We start from the raw sequence: 18792 nt of genomic DNA, 5'->3' as shown, positions 1-18792 counted from the left end.
GGTTACCTTTTGGTGGAGGTAAAAGTAATTCAATATATACATATTATGCTTTTAATATAAAAAACTTCAAACATATACACAAATAGAGCAGTATAATGAACCCACATTTAATGTTCATCACCCAAATACAACAATCATTAATATTTTTCCATTCTGACACATTTAATTTTAATTAAAGCTGCCAGAGTAAGCAAATAAAATTAATGGATATGCTAATGAAATAGAAAATCATAATACAAAAATGATAGCTGTGTCATTTTTTTTTTTAAATAGGGAGAGATACCAATGTACTGGCTTATATTAAAAGAAGATTGGCAATGTGTGCAAGAAAATTAGGAAGAATAAGAGAAGCAGTAAAAATAATGAGAGATGTAAGTGAATTTGATAACTGGACCTTCATATTCTTCAAAAAACTAAAAATGTGGTTTGAGTTGCCAGTTATTTTACTGTAGAATCATTGTTTTTTAATTGATAGTTTTTATGAAAAGATATTATTGCTTAAGGATAGAGTCCCACAGTTTTGTTAAGAAACAAAAGAATTTTTATTTCAGGGAATCTGATTCAACTCCATTGAGTTCCTTTGCTGTAATTTTAATATTTTTTTCCTTTTACAATACAGTTGATGAAAGAATTTCCTCCTCTTACCATGTGGAACATCCATGAAAATCTCCTAGAATCACTTTTAGAATTACAGGCCTATGCAGATGTTCAGGCAGTCCTAGCAAAATATGATGGTGAGTGATATTTGTTTTAGTTGATCACATGGTTAAAGAATTTTTTAAAATTATGTAATCATAAGTACAATCCTATTCTAGTGTTTCTGTGATTTTCTTTTATCATTCTTACCAGTCAATATTTAGAATCCATGGGTGCAAGTTGCTATTAAGAATCTTCTAAGTGATTCAAATTAAAACCACTAAGAACCATCTCACACCTGTCAGTGAAGATGGGGATGCCCTAGCCGGTTTGGCTCAGTGGATAGAGTATCGGCCTTTGGACTGAAGGGTCCCGGGTTCAATTCCAGCCAAGGGCACTTGCCTGGGTTGTGGGCTCGATCCCCAGTGGGGGTTGTGCAGGAGGCAGCCAATCAATGATTCTCTCTCATCATTGATGTTTCTGTCTCTCCCTCTTCCTTCCTCTCTGAAATCAATAAAGAAATATATTTTTAAAAAAAGATGTGGAGAAAAGGGAACCCTTATGCACTGTTGGTGGGAATGCAGATTGGTGCAGCCACTATGGAAAACAGTATGGAGACTATTCAAAAAATTAAAAATGGAACTGCCTTGCCCGGCTGGTGTAGCTCAGTGGTTGAGTGTGGAGCCAGGAACCGAGAGACCACGGGTTCCATTCTTGGTCAGGGCACATGCCCAGGTTGCAGGCTTCATCCCCTGCAGGGGGCCTACAGGAGGCAGGTGATCGATGATGTTTCTCTCTTATCAGTGTTTCTATCTCTCTATCCCTCTCCTTTTCTCTCTCTCTAAATCAATAAAATATATATTTTTTAAAAATGGAACTGCCTTATGACCCAGCGATTACACTAATTTGAAAAAATATATACATCCCTGTGGTCATTGCTGTGTTATTTACAATAGCCAAGATTTGGAAGCAACTCAAGTGCCGTTTAATAGATGAGTGGATAAAAAAAGCTGTGGTACATATATACAATAGACGATTACTCGACTATAAAAAAGAATGAAATCTTACGATTTGCGACAGTACAGATGGACCTAGAATGTTATGTTTAGAGAAGTCAATTAGTAAAGACAAATACATTATGATTTCACTTATATATGGAATCTAAAGAACAAAATAAATGAACAAACAAAATTGAAACAGACTCATAGATGCAGAAAATAGATCGATGGTTGCTGAATGAAAAAGGTGAAGGGATTAAGAAGTACGAATTGGCACTACTTCACAAAATAGTCATGGGGATGCAAAGTATAGCATAGGAAATGTCATTTCAATTGTAATAACTATGCATGGTGCCAAAAGGGTACTGGAAATATTGGGGGAATACTTTGTAAAGTATATGATTGTCTAACCATTATGCTATACACCTGAAACTAATACAAAATTTTTTAAAAAGAGTCTTTCAAAGATTTTGGGAATATCATGCTAAGTAAAATAAGTCAGACAGAAAAACTTAAGAACCATATGATTTCACTCATGTGGGATATAAAATTAAAAGCATCAAATGAACAAACAAGACAAAAAACACACACACAAAAAAATCATAGATGCAGACAGTAGTGTGGTGGTTACCAGAGGGAAAAAGGAGTTGGGGGAGGTAGCCAAGGAAAAAGGATGTCAAATATATAGTGATGGAAGGAGATTTGACTTTGGGTGGTAAACACATAGTACAATATACTGGTGATGTGTTATAGAATTGTACACTTTAAACCTATATAATTTTATTAATCAATGTCACTCCAATAAATTTGATAAATAGTTTTTAAAAAAGAATCTTCCTTATCAGGAATTTTGGAAGCAAAGGCCTGTAAGGAGGAACTTTTCTTCTGTCAATATTTGTTTGCTGAGTACCTACTAGGAGTGAGGCACTTGGCATACAGTAGTGAACAAAAGGACATGGACTTAGCTCTCGTACGATTTACAGTTTAGTGGAACAGACAGACAAATGAATAGAAGTTATATTGAAACATGATGTGTTAGCTGAGATAATTGGAAAAGTATGAGGTGCTGTGCACAAAGGATGGTACCTCATTTGTTTGGCAGTGTCAGGGAAGGCTAACAGAAGTTGCTTAGCAATATGTATGTATAGGAGTAATTCAGAATAACATTTTACAATGCTTTTTAGTTACAAAGCATAATTTATCTTATTTGATATTTATAATAATCTTGTGATGTGGTAGAACAAGAATTTTTACTATCTCCAGTTAGTAAAAAGAAAACTGAAGTTGAAGAAGGTTAAGTAATTGTCTAAGGTCTCCCAGCCAGGAAGTGGCAAGCCTGAACTTAAGTCCAGGTATTCCATTTCTTTGTACTAGTCTTCTAATAGTAAGAAGTCAAGCCGGAACCGGTTTGGCTCAGTGGATAGAGCGTCGGCCTGCGGACTGAAGGGTCCCAGGTTCGATTCTGGTCAAGGGCATGTACCTGGGTTGCGGGCACATCCCCAGTGGGAGATGTGCAGGAGGCAGCTGATTGATGTTTCTAACTCTCTATCTCTCTCCCTTCCTCTCTGTAAAAAATCAATAAAATATATTAAAAAAAAAAAAAGAAGTCAATATAATGCCTATTTTTATTATCCTATATAATAAAAGCCTAATATGCAAATCGACCAAATGGTGGAACGACTGGTCGCTATGACCTGCACTGACCACCAGGGGGCAGACACTCAACGCAGGAGCTGCCCTCAGGCCCCAGGCCAGCCAAGACATGTGCCAGAGGGGGTCCCCTCCCCCATCACCCTGCCTGTAGCCCTGCAGAGGGAGGTGACTGGCAGTGGCGGCGGTGGGGGGGCGGGGCCGGCTAGTGGGTGGCGCCAGGCCAGCCAAGGCAAGTGCCAGCAGGGGCCCCCCAATCGCCCTCACCCTACAGATCGGCCCTGATCGCCAGCCAGGCCAAAGGACCCTATCCATGCATGAATTTCAGGCCTTTAGTTATACTATTAACAGTGCAAATTTAACACAAATGGAGTTGGGAGAATTTTACAAGGCATAGCCTTTCTCCTCATTCTGAGTGAGTCATCAGCTTTTAAACCCAAGCTGCATATATCCTAACTAGCATAATGCTTCTGATCATATCTTTCACTATAAGAGGACATACTAGTTTTATTCACACTTGTCCATTTGTAAGTTCCTACCCATTAGCTTGGGAATCCTTATGACTTGGCAGGTTTGAAATGTGTTACACTTGGAAAGAGAAGTTTATTTCTTTTAAACATCTGGAATTCTTACGAAGTGCTTCAGAATACTGTGGGCTCATGGAGAAATTTATGAGAAATTCTTTCCATATGTAACTGATCAGATGCATGGCCTGCTTATGATGCTTATGATGAACAAGCTTAGGAACCAAATATAAAACAGCAGATAGGACCTGATTCATTAAATCTAAAATAAAACTCATAACTTAGATATGCTTCTGTGTTTTCAGTTATTTTTATGAGTCCCCAGTTTTTACCATTCTAGACTTGTGAAGTTAAAAGCAATTTAGTTCTTTAGTTCTTCATTTGCCGGAACATCTATAAAATCGAAAACTTGAAAGGAATTCTGTGGCCTTACTCTCCTAATAATATTATTTTAGGCATTATTTTTTATTTTAGTTGACATACAATATTAAACTAGGTTCAGGTACATAACATATTGATTAGGCATTTATATACCTATGAGGCAATCAGCAGATAAGCCTAGTACCCATCTGACTTCATATATAATTATTATAATATTATTGACTACTAGAGGCTCGGTGTACGAATTCATGCATGGGTGGGGGCCACTGGGGGTGAGGGGATGCAGGAGGTAGGTCGGCTTGCCCTGCCCCCGATTGGGGTGGGGGGATCGGGGGCAGGGCCGGCTAGGGGGAGGGGCTGCAGGTGGTTGCAGGGTTGCTGATTGGGGCCCATTGAGCCAGTTGGCCGTCACAGTGCACGTCATAGCGACTTGTCATTCTGTCGTTCCGGTCGCTTGGCTTTTATATATATATAGATATTTCCTATGCTGTACTTTACATCTCCAAGACTAATTTTATAACTGGCAGTTGATACTTGTTAATCCCCTTCACCTTTTCCTCTCATTTCCCTCCAACCCCCTCCCATCTGGCAACCATTAGTTTGTTCTCTGTATCTATCTGGTTATTTCTGTGTTTTTGTTGGTTCATTTATTTTGTTTTTTAGATTTCACATATAAGTGAAATCGTATAGTATTTGTCTTTCTCACTATGCCTTATTTCACTTAGGATAATACTCTAGGTCCATCCATGTTGTAGCAAATGGCAAAATTTCTTTCTTTTTTTATGGCCAAATAATATTTTATTGTATACTAGTGGCCTGTTGCACAAAGATCCTTTCCCTGGCTGCCGGCACTGGTTTTCCTCCAGCACCCAGGACCCAGGCCTTTGGTCCAGCCGCAGCAGCGAGGCTTGGCTTCTCTGCTCTGGCTGCTCCCAGCTCTTTGAGCGGAGGCCAGGACTGACTGGAAGCCTGGGTCGCTGGGGGCCACTCCTTGAGCAGAGTCCAGGGCGGGCTGGAAGCGTGGCTTCCTCCGTCGCCGGGAGCAACCCAAGCCCCCTGCTCGCTCCAGCTCCATGGCCACTGCCATCTTCAGTCATCTTCAGTCTTCGCTCAGCGCCTGTATATGCAAATTAATTGCTGTCTTTGGTGGGTTAATTTGCATACTCATCCTGATTGGCTGGTGGGCGTAGCAGAGTGATACCAATTTGCATATTTCTCTTTTATTAGTGTAGATACTATGTATGACATCTTTATCCATTTGTCTATTAGTGGACACTTAGGTTGCTTCCATATCTTGGCTCTTATAAATAATGCTGCAGTGAACATAGGGGTGCATATCTTTTTGAATTAGTGTTTTGGACTTCTTTGAATAAATACCCAGAAGTTGGATTGCTGGGTCATATGGTAGTTCTATTTTTAATTTTTTGAGGAACATCCATACTGTTTTCCATAGTGGCTATACCAGTTTACAGTCCCTCGGCTTCTTTTTTTCCACCTTCTCTCCAACATGTATTCTTTGTTGTCTTTTTGATAATAGCCATTCTGACGGATGTGAAGTGATATATCATTGTGGTTTGATTTGCATTTTGCTGATTATTAGTGATGTTGAGCATCTTTTCATGTGTTTGTTGGCCATCTGTATGTCTTCTTTGGAGAAATGTCTACTTAGACCCCCTGCCCATTTTTTAATCGAATTGTTTTTTGATGTTGAGTTGTGTGAGTTCTTTATATATTTTGGATATTAACCCTTTATCAGAGATATCTTTTTTAAAGATCTCTCAGTCACTAGTTTGCTTTTTTGTTTTGTAGATGGTTTCCTTTGTGGTACAAAAGCTTTTTAGTTTGATGTAGTCTCATTTGTCTACTTTTGCTTTTATTATCTTTGCCCTCGGAGATATATTTAAAAAAATATTAGTAAGTCCATTGTCAAAGAGTTTATTGGCTATGTTTCCTTCTAGGAGTTTTATGGTTTTAGGTCTTTAATCAATTTTGAGTTTATTTTTGTATATGGTATATGAAAGTAGTCTGGTTTCATTTTATTGCATGTATCTACCTAGTTTTTCCAATACTATTGTCTTTACCCCATTGTATATTCTTGCCTCCTTTGTCATAGATTAATTTGACCATATAAGCTTGGGTTTACTTCTGGGCTCTCTATTCTGCTCCATTGATCTGTTTTGTGCCACCCAAGACCATACTGTTTTGATTATTATAGCTTTGTAATATAATTTGAATTTAGTTAGCATAATACCTCCAACTTTTTTTTTTTTTTCCTCAAGATTGCTTTGGCTATGTGTTTTTTGTATGGTTCCACATAAATTTTAGGATTATTTGTTCTAGTTCTATGAAAAATGCCATTGGTATTTTGATAGGGATTGCATCAAATCCATAGATTGCTTTGGGTGATATGGATTTTGACAATATTAATTCTTCCAATCCATGAGCATGGTATATCCTTCCATTTATTTGTGTCTTCTTCAATTTCTTTCATCAATGTCTTATAGTTTTAATAGCAGAGATCTTTTATCTCTTTGGTTAAATTTATTACTATGTATTTTATTCTGTTTTTTTAAAAATGTGTTTTTATTGATTTTTAGAGAAAGAGAAAGGGAAAGGAATAGAAAGTTAAAAACATCGATGAGAGAGAAACATCATCGATCGGCTGCCTTCTACATGCCCCCACTGGGGATCAAGCCTACAACCCAGGCATGTGCTCTGACCGGGAATCGAATCATGACCTCCTGGTTCATGGGTCAATGCTCAACCACTGAGCCATACTGGCCAGGCAGTATTTTATTCTTTTTGATGCAATTATAATTAGGGTTGTGTTCTTAATTTCTCTTTCTGATAGTTTGTTACTAGTGTGTAAAAATGCAATAGATTTCTGAATATTAATTTTGCATTCTCAGTTTTTACTGACTTCATTTATTAGTTTTAATGTAGTTTTGGTGGAATCTTTAGGGTATTATGTCATTTGCAAATAGTGACATTTTTACATTTTCCTTTCCAATTTTCTTTTTATTTCTCTTTCTGTCTGATTGCTGTGACTAGAACTTCCAATATTATGTTGAATTATGTTGAACTAGAGGCCTGATGCACGAAATTCGTGCAAGGGGCTCAGCCCTCGCAGCCACGGCGGCTTGCCTCGGCCCTCGCAGCCCCGGCTTCGTCCAGAAGGTCGTCCAGAAGGATGTCTGAAAGGTCATTCGGCTGTCCGGTCTAATTAGCATATTATGCTTTTATTATTATAGATACGTGCAGTGAAAGTGGACATCTTTGTCTTATTCTCAATCTTAGAGGAAGAAAAAGCTTCCAACGCTTTGTTATTATGATGTTAGCTGTAGTTTTCATATATAGCCTTAATATTTGGAGGTGTGTTCCCTTTATCCCCACTTTGCTGAGAGTTTTTATCATAAATAGATGTTGAATCTTTTCAATGCTTTTTCTACATCTGTTGATGTCATCAAATGAATTTTTGTTTTATTTTATTTTATTGTTTATCAAATGAATTTTTATCCTTTGTTTTGTTTATGAAGTGTATCACAATTGATTTTCTATTTTGTGCATTCTTTAGGGAATATTTATATAATTAATTTTATTATAGTTCCAAATTAATCTTTTATTTTATAGCAAATTATCATTTAAGAAAATGTAGAAAATGTAAAATCATGGGGAAAAGAAAAAATTAAAATCACCCATGGTTGTATTACCTGGATTTAAATATTTCTATTGTTTTTTGAATCTTAGTTTTTCTCTCTGAATAGGTAGAGTTTTTACATAGTAGTTTCAGCTATACTATGCCTTTCCCCCTGAATAGTATATTTTGAAAACAGATTATTATAAACATTTGTTGAGTACTTTTTGCCATTATGCTGAGGGCTTTCACAGACATAAGTTAATTTGATTTCTTCCAGAAAAGTACCATTTTTCTATTTTGAGAAGAGAAAACTGAGGTTAAAGAAGTTGCTTATAGAAAAACAAAACCTACTCCTGTCTCACTGCAATTCACTACATGTATTAAACTTTTATACTGACTTCTGAATTAAAGTGTGACAGCAACACTAAAAAAAAATTGCTAGTTCAAGGATGCATAGCTAGTAAATAGTAGAATCAAGATTCGAACTCAGGTCTTCCAATTACATGTCCACATGCTTCTAGTACTACTAGTATATTATAACTGTTGAATTTGTCGTATGAATTATTTTTATTAAAAATTGTCTTGAGATATTTTTGGTAATTCTTACCTAAACTGAAAATTATTATTACAGATATAAGCCTTCCAAAGTCAGCAGCAATCTGTTATACAGCAGCACTGTTGAAGACAAGGACTGTTTCAGATAAGTAAGTAGTTATGGGAACTGCAATAATTTAGGAAGACTGCTGAACTCAGTATTACGTTTGCCATCCACTGACTTCGAGCAATGCTCACTTTCCTCTCTACTTCCTTCTGAATAACCTTGATCTTAGGAGACTCAGATTTCTGACTATGTGTAGTGGAAAGAGCAAAGTAAACCTTTTTTAGAGCTGAAGTAAACCTGGGCTCATATTCAAGTCTACCATATGCCAGGTGTGGATCTTTGGGCAAGTTAATCAGTTTGAGTCTCTTCCTCATCTGTAAAATAAGAATAAGCCGGGACTGGTTTGGCTCAGTGGATGGAGCGTCGGCCTGCGGACTGAGGGGTCCCGGGTTCGATTCCGGTCAAGGGCATGTACCTGGGTTGCGGGCACATCCCCAGTAGGAGATGTGCAGGAGGCAGCTGGTCGATGTTTCTTTCTCATCGATGTTTCTGGCTCTCTGTCTCTCTCCCTTCCTCTCTGTGAAAAATCAATAAAATATATTAAAAAAAAAAAAGAATAATAGTACTGTAGGGTGGTTTTGTGAGGATTACATGTGCTAAATGACTAAAACAATGCTAGACAGAAAGTACATACTAGTATAGTACACAGTAGCTATGATGATAATGATAAGATGTGTGATAGGGGAAACAATTTCTTACTATCTGTTCTGATATTATAATTCTGAATTGTTCTGTATTCCTTGCATTTGTGGCTGCCTTTAACGAATTTCACTTTATTCCACAAATAAGATATTCAGAAACCAACCAAAAGGTTGGTTACTTTAGATTACTATTTACATGAATTAAAATGGAGTATTCACAGTCTGTTTCCTTTTCGTGAAAATTTGATAAGAATGTACTTCTGTTTTGGGAGATTCTCTGGATATCCCCATGTAGCCTTTCATATTTTATTCTCTTTCCCAAAGTGTGCCTTAAATGATCTTCTTCTGAAGTCTTTCGTTACCTAAATTTGAAGGTTTCCATTTCTTATGCTGTCTTTATTATATGTTAGACCAAGGCTTTAATTTGATGTTTAGTAGTTATTTGGTTTTGTCTTTGATCATCACCAGAAACTCTGATTAGATTATGATCTAAATCCATATTTTTTTTATTATTCATTTCTTAATTTTGTGGTTTTCTTACAGATTCTCTCCAGAAACAGCCTCCAGACGAGGTTTAAGCACAGCGGAAATTAATGCTGTGGAAGCAATTCATAGAGCTGTGGAATTTAATCCTCATGTTCCAAAAGTGAGAAACTTTATGATAAAAATATTACTTTTATTTAAGTTTATCAAACTCAGGACAGTGTACAGACCAAAGTTTTGGTTTTTCATCTCCATAATTTGAGTTGGAATTGTTTTAGTCCACTATATTTTGATGCTTATTATTCACCTTAAAGGAGATGTTAAAAGTTGTTTAGAAAGGCGAGTAGGAACAGTAGTTCACTATAGGCTTTGTAATTGCTGTCAAAATAGAATTTGAAATTCACTTAGCTGTTCCTTCTAGTATAGTTTTAAAGAAGTAAAATGGCTTGGTCTTAAAGATCATTCATTTTTTAGATCATTAAATCAAATTTCCTATTACTGTGAGAGCTTTTTACATCTAAACAGATGCCTGGGTTTTGAACTATGGCTGAACAGACAAAGACTGAAAACAGATAGATTAAAGTGATCAATGATAGGAAATAGATTGTACAAGTCCCCAGAAAAACTGCTGAGTTGATGTTTATTTGGTCCCATCTCATTTGTCTTTATAATATGCACCTTGCAGACATACAGATTATTGGTTAATCTCTGTGTGTTATCACCCATAATTAAATTTTGGGTTTTAAAAACAATGTCCCTTGTTAGGCAGTATAGAATATTCAATAGATGTATTTATGAGAAAATGTGAATTATAATGACTTATTTCAGTATAATGTATGTTGATAGAATTTGGAGGCTAATAAACATTGAAGAGATTAATCTCTAAAAAATTATCTCCAAGAAATGAAAGTTGTAAATCTGTTAGAGTGAGTAAAGATAGAGTCAAGAAAACTACTGAAATCTGAGAATGAGAGTCAACAAATATTTATATTATTCTCTTACTAAGTGACACTGGTTCCATACATTTAAATAAAATTTTTATTATGAATTATAATACACATACAGCAAAGTTTATGCACAGAAATGTGCATCTTAATGATTTATTATAAAGCAAATTAGTGGAAACTACCTCTTACGTTAAGAAACAACACTGCCAGGCTCCAGAAGCCTACCTTACTGCCCTTCCAAATTACTTCTTCGCTCTTACCTAAAGTTACCCATTATTCTGACTTTAATTGTGTTTATTTCCTTCTTTTCTTATATTTTTGGTTTATACTTTTTGTTGTTGTTGGCTGTATAAAACAAGGAATGGTCCCTCTTCTTTTTATTCTGTGGAATAATTCGTGTAAAATTAAAATTATTTCTGCCTTAAACAACTGGTAGAATTAGCTGATAAAACCATCTGATTGAGAAGGATTTTTATTATAAATTTTATTTATTTAGTTTAATAGTTTAATTACAAATTCAGTTTCTTCAACCATTCTATAACTATTTAAATTTCTTATTTCTTTTTTGTGTTGGTTTTGGTGAGTTGTATTTTTCTAGAAATTTACCTCATCAAAAGTTTTAAATTCATTGGCATGAATTTTCATAAAATCCTTTTATTACCTTGTTAATATTTGTGGGATTAGTTATAATATACACTTTTACTCTTAACACTAGTTACCTATTTTTTTCCTCAACCAGATTCTCCAGGGATCTATCCATTTTATTAGGAGCAAAGAACTGAGCTCTGGCTTTGTTGTTTCTCTCTACTATTTGTTTCTGGTTCATTCATTTCTACTCTTTATGACCTCCTTCAACTTTCTTTGACCCTATTTTATTATTTTTTATTTCCTGTATCTTCTTACACAGGTATTTAATTCATTAATATTCAGCATTTGTTCTTACTAATATATTTTATTTAAGTCTGTAATCCTCTTTCAAAGCACAGTTTAACTGCTTACTATGTATATTTGCGCATAATTTAGTTCAAAATATTTTTTACATATTTTAGCACTTTATTAAGAATAATTCCAAATGGGTTATGAAGAAGACTTATTCATTTGAGTTTGACAAGTTTTCCAAAAACTCTTAATGAAGTTATGTTCACCAATAAACAATAAAACATCAGCAGAACTATCATACCAGTATACTGGGCAAAGAATAAAGCTGATACCAAAAGTAACATGCAATATAAGAGATACAGCATAAAGAAAGATAATCTGCTGGGTATTAAAAATCATCTCAAGCCCAGCTGGCGTGGCTCAGTGGTTGAATGTTGACCTATGAACCAGGAGGTCACAGTGGTTCGATTCCCCGACCGGGTCCAGGTTGCGGGCTCAATCCCCAATGTGAGGCATGCAGGAGACAGCCAATCAGTGATTCTCTCTCATCATTGATGTTTCTCTCTGCCTCTCCCTTCCTCTCTGAAATCAATAAAAAAGTATTTTTAAAAATCTTCTCAATATGAACTCTTTGCTACCAGCACAGAATTAATTAGGTCTTTGAATCCAAACCATGCCAAGGTAAGCTTGGCTGATGGAAGCCAGGAGTCAATAATGGGGGTAGAAAATAAGTTCCCCAGTGCAACAGATCTCAATTGTGTTTTGGAGCATTTCCCTGGCTGATACAAGCAGTATTAAAAAATCTTTCTGGGCCTTAGCCAGTTTGGCTCAGTGCATAGAGCATTGGCCTGTGGACTGAAGGGTCCTGGGTTTGATTCTGATCAAGGGCACATGCCTGGGTTGCAGGCTTAATCCCCAGTAGGGGGCATGCGGAGGCAGCCGATCAATGATTCTCTCTCATCACTGATGTTTCTCTCTCTCCCTCTTTCCCTTCTTCTCTGAAAATCAATAAAAATATATTTTAAAAAATATTTTTGGCAAATGATATAAATAGTCATTTTACTGAAGAAAACACATGAATAGCTAATAGGCACATTAAAAGACACTCGGCATTATTGGCCATTGAGAAATACAAATTAAAACCACAGTATGATATACTTGATACCCACTAGAATGCCCATATTATCAAAGACTGGCAATACTAGCTGTTGGCAGGAATGTGGAGAAACTTCATACATTTCTGCTGTACATGTAAAATAGTATGACTACTTTGGAAAACAGTTTTGCAGCTAAACATATGTACTTACTGTATGACTTATCAATTCCATTCCTAGGTATCTACACAAGAGCAATGAACACATATTTTTATACAAAGACTTGTATGCAATTGTTCATAGCAGTATTGTTCACAAGATCCAAAAATTTGAAATAATCCACACAGGTGAATAAATAAATGAATTGTGATATATCCATAAAATGGGATACTTCTTAGCATTGAAAAGGAACAAAATATAAATACATACAAAAATAGATAAACCTCAAATAAAGGAAATCAGACACAACATATTGTATGATTCTATTATATGCAATTTCTAGAACAGGTGAAAATGTAGAAACAAAAGCAGATCAGTGGTTCCCTGGGACTGGCGGTGGGAGTGGGGATTGATTGCAAACAGGAACAAGGGAACTTTTTGTGGTGATAGTTACACAACTATATAAATTACTAAAAATCATTGAACTATATATGCTATACTTACATGGTGATCTTGTTATATGTGAAATATACCTCAATAAAACTTTTAAATATATATGTACACATATATAAAAATATATAATGTGTATGTAATTTAAAATCATTTTTATTTATAGGTAGAAATTTACCTATTTCCCCCCCAACTCTATGTCACAGCCAGTTGACAATTCACCTCTATTAAAATATCCAGCTAAGTATCACCTTACATCATTGTTTGTGGATAGACATTTTAAGCAGGCTGTTATCAAACAGGATAATATCCCACTTAAATAACACTAGTGTTATATGAACTGGGAGAGCTCTGGAATTTGTGGCTGTCTGTGTTTGTTAGGATTTTACAAGTGATGAAGTATGTAAAGGTTCTCTCCCCACCCCCAAACCCCCTTATGGTGTCTATTCCTAACTCCCAGCTACAGCCAAGCAAACATAAAGGCTTTATGGGTTTTATCTTCAAACTTCAACTGTGGGTCATAATTTATTTAACTTAACAAACAGTGACATTTAAATATATATATTAAATCTTTTAATCTTACAAATTTATTATGCAAATTTGTCAAATGTTATATGAATCTTACCAGTAAAATGACAAAGGATAAAGCTATTTTAGCAGGAAACATTTTTTGGCAACTTTCCACATAACTACAACAGAAAGGCTGTAGGTCTAGAGCTATGCAATTTGTTAAAGCTGGAAACTATTAGATGTGCAATAGAGAAAGATCACATAAATCTCTTCAGGCTATGAATTTGCTTTAGATATTTCATTAATATTGATTGCCTGTACAGATTTTTTTAATCTGAATGAATTTCAGTGTACAGTAACTATAATAGTAATAGTTAAAAATTAGAACAGTATGTTTTCATGGTTTTTGACTTGTTCTTCATTACCTAACTATGGCTTTGGTTCAGCAAACATTTTCTTTTTTAGTCACCAAACAAAAAAAGGATTGTTTATCTTTAAGCAACTATAGAAATGGTCAGATTTTTTATTTTACAATAGAAAATCTTTCATATCTTTCAATGATTTCACAGCATTCTATTTCAGTCATTCTGATTTCTCATATTCTGTATTATCCCACCATCAAGGACTTTTATAAAAAGTGTTCTTTTAATTGAGATAATTCACATATGACAAAACTCACCTATTTAAAGGACATATTTCAGTGGTTTTTACTATCTTCACAAGGTTGTATGATTATCGCCACTATCTAATTCTAGATCATTTTCACTACCCCAAAAAGAAACCCTGAACCTATTATCAGTTACTCCCCATTCCTCCCTCCTCCAATCATTGGCAACCACTAATCTACTTTCTGTCTCTATGGATTTGGAATCATACAATATGTGGCCTTCCATGTCTGACTTCCACTTAGCACAACAAAGCGTGCCATGTATCAATACTTCATTTCTTTTTATGTCTGAATAATATTCCATTGTATGAATATACCACATTTTATTTTTCCATTTATCAATTGATGGACAATTAGGTTGGTTCCACTATTTGGCTATTATGAATAATGCTGCTATGAATATTCAGGTGCAAGTTTTTACACGAACATATGGTTTCACTTCTCTCGTATATATACCTAGGAGCGGAATTGACAGATCATATGGTAATTATATGTTTAACTTTTTGAGAGACGGCCAAACTGTTTTCCAAAGTGGTTGTGCTGTTTTACCTTCCGACCAGCAATGTGTGAGGGAGCCTCTAATTTCTGTGCATTTGTGTCAACACTTGTTATTGTCTGTCCTTTTATTATAGTTATCCTAGGAGGTGTGAAGTGGTATCTCATTGTGGTTTTGGTTTGCATTTCTTTAATGATTAATGATGTTTAACATCTTTTATTTTTATTTTTTACTTTTTTTTTTTTTTAGCACCCCCCCCCCCCCCCCCCGAACATCTTTTAATGTGCTTATTGTCCATTTGTGTATCTTTTTTGGATAAATGTCTATTCAGGTCCTTTGTACATTTTTTAAAATTTGTTTTTTAATATAGAAGGTATTCTTTAGCATTTTTATTACAGTAGGCCATCGAGGTTCTTGCTTAGTATGGTCTAAAACCATTGTGAATCTCCATAGTTAAAAATACAATCACATCATGCAATTTCACCCATGAAATGTAAACATGAGGCTGGGTCAGGAACTTGCTGAGATGTGGATGTTGGAGAGCCAGCGAGGGCTATTCATTAGGTAAGTTACTCACATGTGTACACAAGCCTTGTGATTCAGATTTGTGCCCTAGCAAAATGTTGGCTTTATAAGTCATGGATGTTTAGAGATAGCCAGATGATTGAAATTGAAAACATTAAATCCATGAATGTTAGTGAGCTACTCTTTGATGTAATTGTTCTTAGTATGACACTCCATGTGTCTGGTTGATCAGAAATCGAAGCCTGTAGGACAGTGATGGCAAACCTTTTGAGCTCGGCGTGTCAGCATTTTGAAAAACCCTAACTTAACTCTGGTACTGTGTCACATATAGAAATTTTTTGATATTTGCAACCATAGTAAAACAAAGATTTATATTTTTGATATTTATTTTATATATTTAAATGCCATTTAACAAAGAAAAATCAACCAAAAAAATGAGTTTGCGTGTCATAGGTTCGCCATCACTGCTGTAGGATGATACTTGTCCCATTCATCATAGAAAATACTAGCTCTTTAGCAGCAGGCTTACATTTCATTGGCCAAACTACCTATATTATAGCAGCATATTTAAAGATAAGAGGGAATCAGGCACCTTATTGAGATTCTGAGTGGCATAGCAGTAGTAAAAGGAGGAATGGGGAAGTGGTGTTGAAGTCTAGGACCCAAAGTTAGAAAACAGGGAGGCCATACTGTGGCCTTAGGCGAAAGAGTTGAGAAGTGAAATGCTCACCCGCTGAGATGCTGCTCTGTAGGACCATGTGGAAAGGAGTTTTCCTGCGGCTAATGTCCTCTCTAGCCTCCCTTCCATCTCCTTTCAGTAAAAGATCACTTTCCTTTGCTCCTGAGACTGTTATGTAGTATTCTGTTTTCAGTTTATTCATAGAGAATTTGTTTACTTTCTATATGGGAACCGTCCCTAGTCTCCCCCCTAATACACACCCATGTGGACTTTATGCATTCGGCCTGCCTGTCCAATCTCATAGAATGTGCACTGAGAAAACTAATTGCAGAGATAAATTGGTTCTTGGTGTGCATGACTGATCAAGGCCAAAGTACCTTAATTTCAGATGCCTTCAGAGAGATTTTTCTTTAACCTGCTTTTAAGAGGAAGATTATAAAGCATTATCATTACTTCAGGTCAGAATTATATTGCTTTTGGTCAAAAGCTGTTGTAAGATTTACAAAGTAGTAGAAACAAAGTAATCTAAAGATAAATTATAAAGATCAAAGCAATTCAAAATTAAAGTGAATTTGAGTATAAGCAAAGGCATGGTTTTAGAGTTATAAGAGAAACCATCAGACCATACATCGTTACGTGTTTTTTATAGCTTCCAAGGTAGCCTTAATTTTTTATATTTCTAGTGAAGAGCAAGAGGCATGAGTAGTTATTTGAGTATATTATATTGTCCATAGTTTAATACTAGTTAAAATTGTTCCAAGCAGTTTCTGATTTATTCTATATATAACCATAAGGTGATTTGGAGGTAATACGTAAGGTCCTGTAGCACATACTAGGTACCGCCCTTGGATTATGTCCCCAACTCTATTTTATTTATTGATAATTTCCAAATCTGTATCTTTTAACTCTGGCTTCCCCATTTATAGACTTGCATTTCTGTCTAGTTATGAAAAATTTTAACTGGATATCTAATAGGTATTTCAGATACTTTAATGTGTCTGCAACTGAATTTTTAAAAATTTAAGTCTCTTCTTCATCTTACTTGTCTTTTCTTAGTTAAATATTCTAATTTAATACTTCATTATCCTTTTCTCTTCATTAAACTTTACTTTTGCCCTTCCCAAATTACCAACTTGTATTGTAACCTTTGGAATGTCTTTCAGATTTAGCCATCTACTCCACCCCCATGGTCACCATCTTGCACCTTCACTGCCTATTCTTTAAAAAATTATTATTATTATTATTATAAAGTAATGAGCACATTTTACAAAAAAAATCAAAAGTTTGTAAACTAAAATTTCTCCTGTTTTTCCCTCCCAATTCTACTTCTCTTAAGTAACCATAGTTTCTGTTTGGTTTATTTATTGCCAGATATTTTCTAAGCATTCTAAATACATAGATACTAGAGGCCCGATGCACGAAATTCATGCAAGTCTAATTAGCGTATTATGCTTTTATTATTATAGATATTTACTGTCTTTTTAAAAAATATATTTTATTGATTTTTTTACAGAGAGGAAAGGAGAGGGATAGAGAGTTAGAAACATCAATGAGAGAGAAAAAATCGATCAGCTGCCTCCTGCACACTCCCTACTGGGGATGTGCCCACAACCAAGGTACATGCCCTTGACCAGAATTGAACCCTGGACCCTTCAGTCTGCAGGCCAACGCTCTATCCACTGAGCCAAACTGGTCAGGGCTATTTACCGTCTTTTGCTTGGACTCTTAAAACAGATTCTTCACCCTGGCCAATGTTGCTCAATGATAGAGCATTGGCCTGCACACCCAAGAGTTGCAGGTTTGATTCCCAGTCAAGAGCACGAACCTGGGTTGCAGATTTGTTCCCTGACTACTCACAAAAATGTTTCTCTCTCCTCCTCCCTCCCTTCCACTCTTTCTAAAAATCATTGGAAAACATATCCTTGGGTGAGGATTAACAACAACAACAAAAAAAAACAGATTCCTCACTGGTCTCCCTGCCATCAACCCCTCTCCACTCTGGTTATTGCCAAAGTTATCTACTTAAACAGCAAATCTTACTCTGCTAAAGAGCTCTGCTTGTTCCCCATCACCCCCTATAAGATAAGGACCAATCCCTTAAATATTGCATACAGAAGCCCTTCACAGTCTGGGCCCATTGTCTATCTCCAGCCTTACTCCTTGCCACATCTGCCTTGTTCCCTATCTCCAGCATCACTACTTCCTGGATTGGTCATGTCTTATCATATCTCCCTACCTTTGTACATATACCCCATCTCTTCTCTATCATCAGGTTTCTTATTCTTTAAAACCCTGCTTATCTGTGGCCTCCTTTATAGAAGCATCTTTCTCATTTTTCCCAAGCAGAGATAATGGCTCTCTCCTCTCTGTTCTTTTAGTACCATAATCATACCTTTTCTTTTTGTCTGTATGTCTCCCCCTTAGCAGAAATTCCTGAGTAGCAGTTTGTGAAGAAGATAAAATAAGTCATAATCCTATAATTTCCTTCTTTAAATATATTTTCCTTGAACCAGAAATTTTCCTTATATTTTGAGGGTGAAATTTTAGTGCCTTATTGGAAACTGAAAAGTAAGGTTTGCTTTGTTTTAAAGTCAAATTGGAAAGGACATTTGGTAGTAGGCAAGACATCATAATAAAAAAATAAGGTAGCATAAGGAAGACTTTTTAATGACAAAGATTTTAAAATATAAACTTCTGAAGTATCATTTTCTAGTAAGCATGCCATGTGTGTTTGATTACTATCCAAATTGTCACTTAGATCATTAAACAGTGAAA

General features: G+C 35.6%; 1 protein-coding gene across 8 annotated transcripts in view; it reads left to right on the top strand.

Annotated features, from left to right (window-relative positions):
• Nucleotides 1–18792, top strand: part of ST7L (suppression of tumorigenicity 7 like) — a 136893-nt gene that overhangs the window by 25766 nt on the left and 92335 nt on the right. For all 8 annotated transcript variants that reach the window (XM_070397362.1, XM_070397365.1, XM_070397368.1 and 5 more), the window contains 4 exons: nucleotides 274–371; nucleotides 620–734; nucleotides 8458–8530; nucleotides 9672–9774. In XM_070397362.1, coding sequence (XP_070253463.1) covers nucleotides 274–371; nucleotides 620–734; nucleotides 8458–8530; nucleotides 9672–9774 — 389 coding nt within the window. The remainder of the gene's footprint in view (nucleotides 1–273; nucleotides 372–619; nucleotides 735–8457; nucleotides 8531–9671; nucleotides 9775–18792) is intronic.

This window comes from Myotis yumanensis, unplaced genomic scaffold, assembly GCF_028538775.1.
Source record: "Myotis yumanensis isolate MYYU_CA2020_CCGP unplaced genomic scaffold, mMyoYum1.0.hap1 SCAF_17, whole genome shotgun sequence".
Classification (NCBI taxonomy): domain Eukaryota; kingdom Metazoa; phylum Chordata; class Mammalia; order Chiroptera; family Vespertilionidae; genus Myotis; species Myotis yumanensis.
This window is presented reverse-complemented; position numbering and strand designations above follow the sequence as displayed.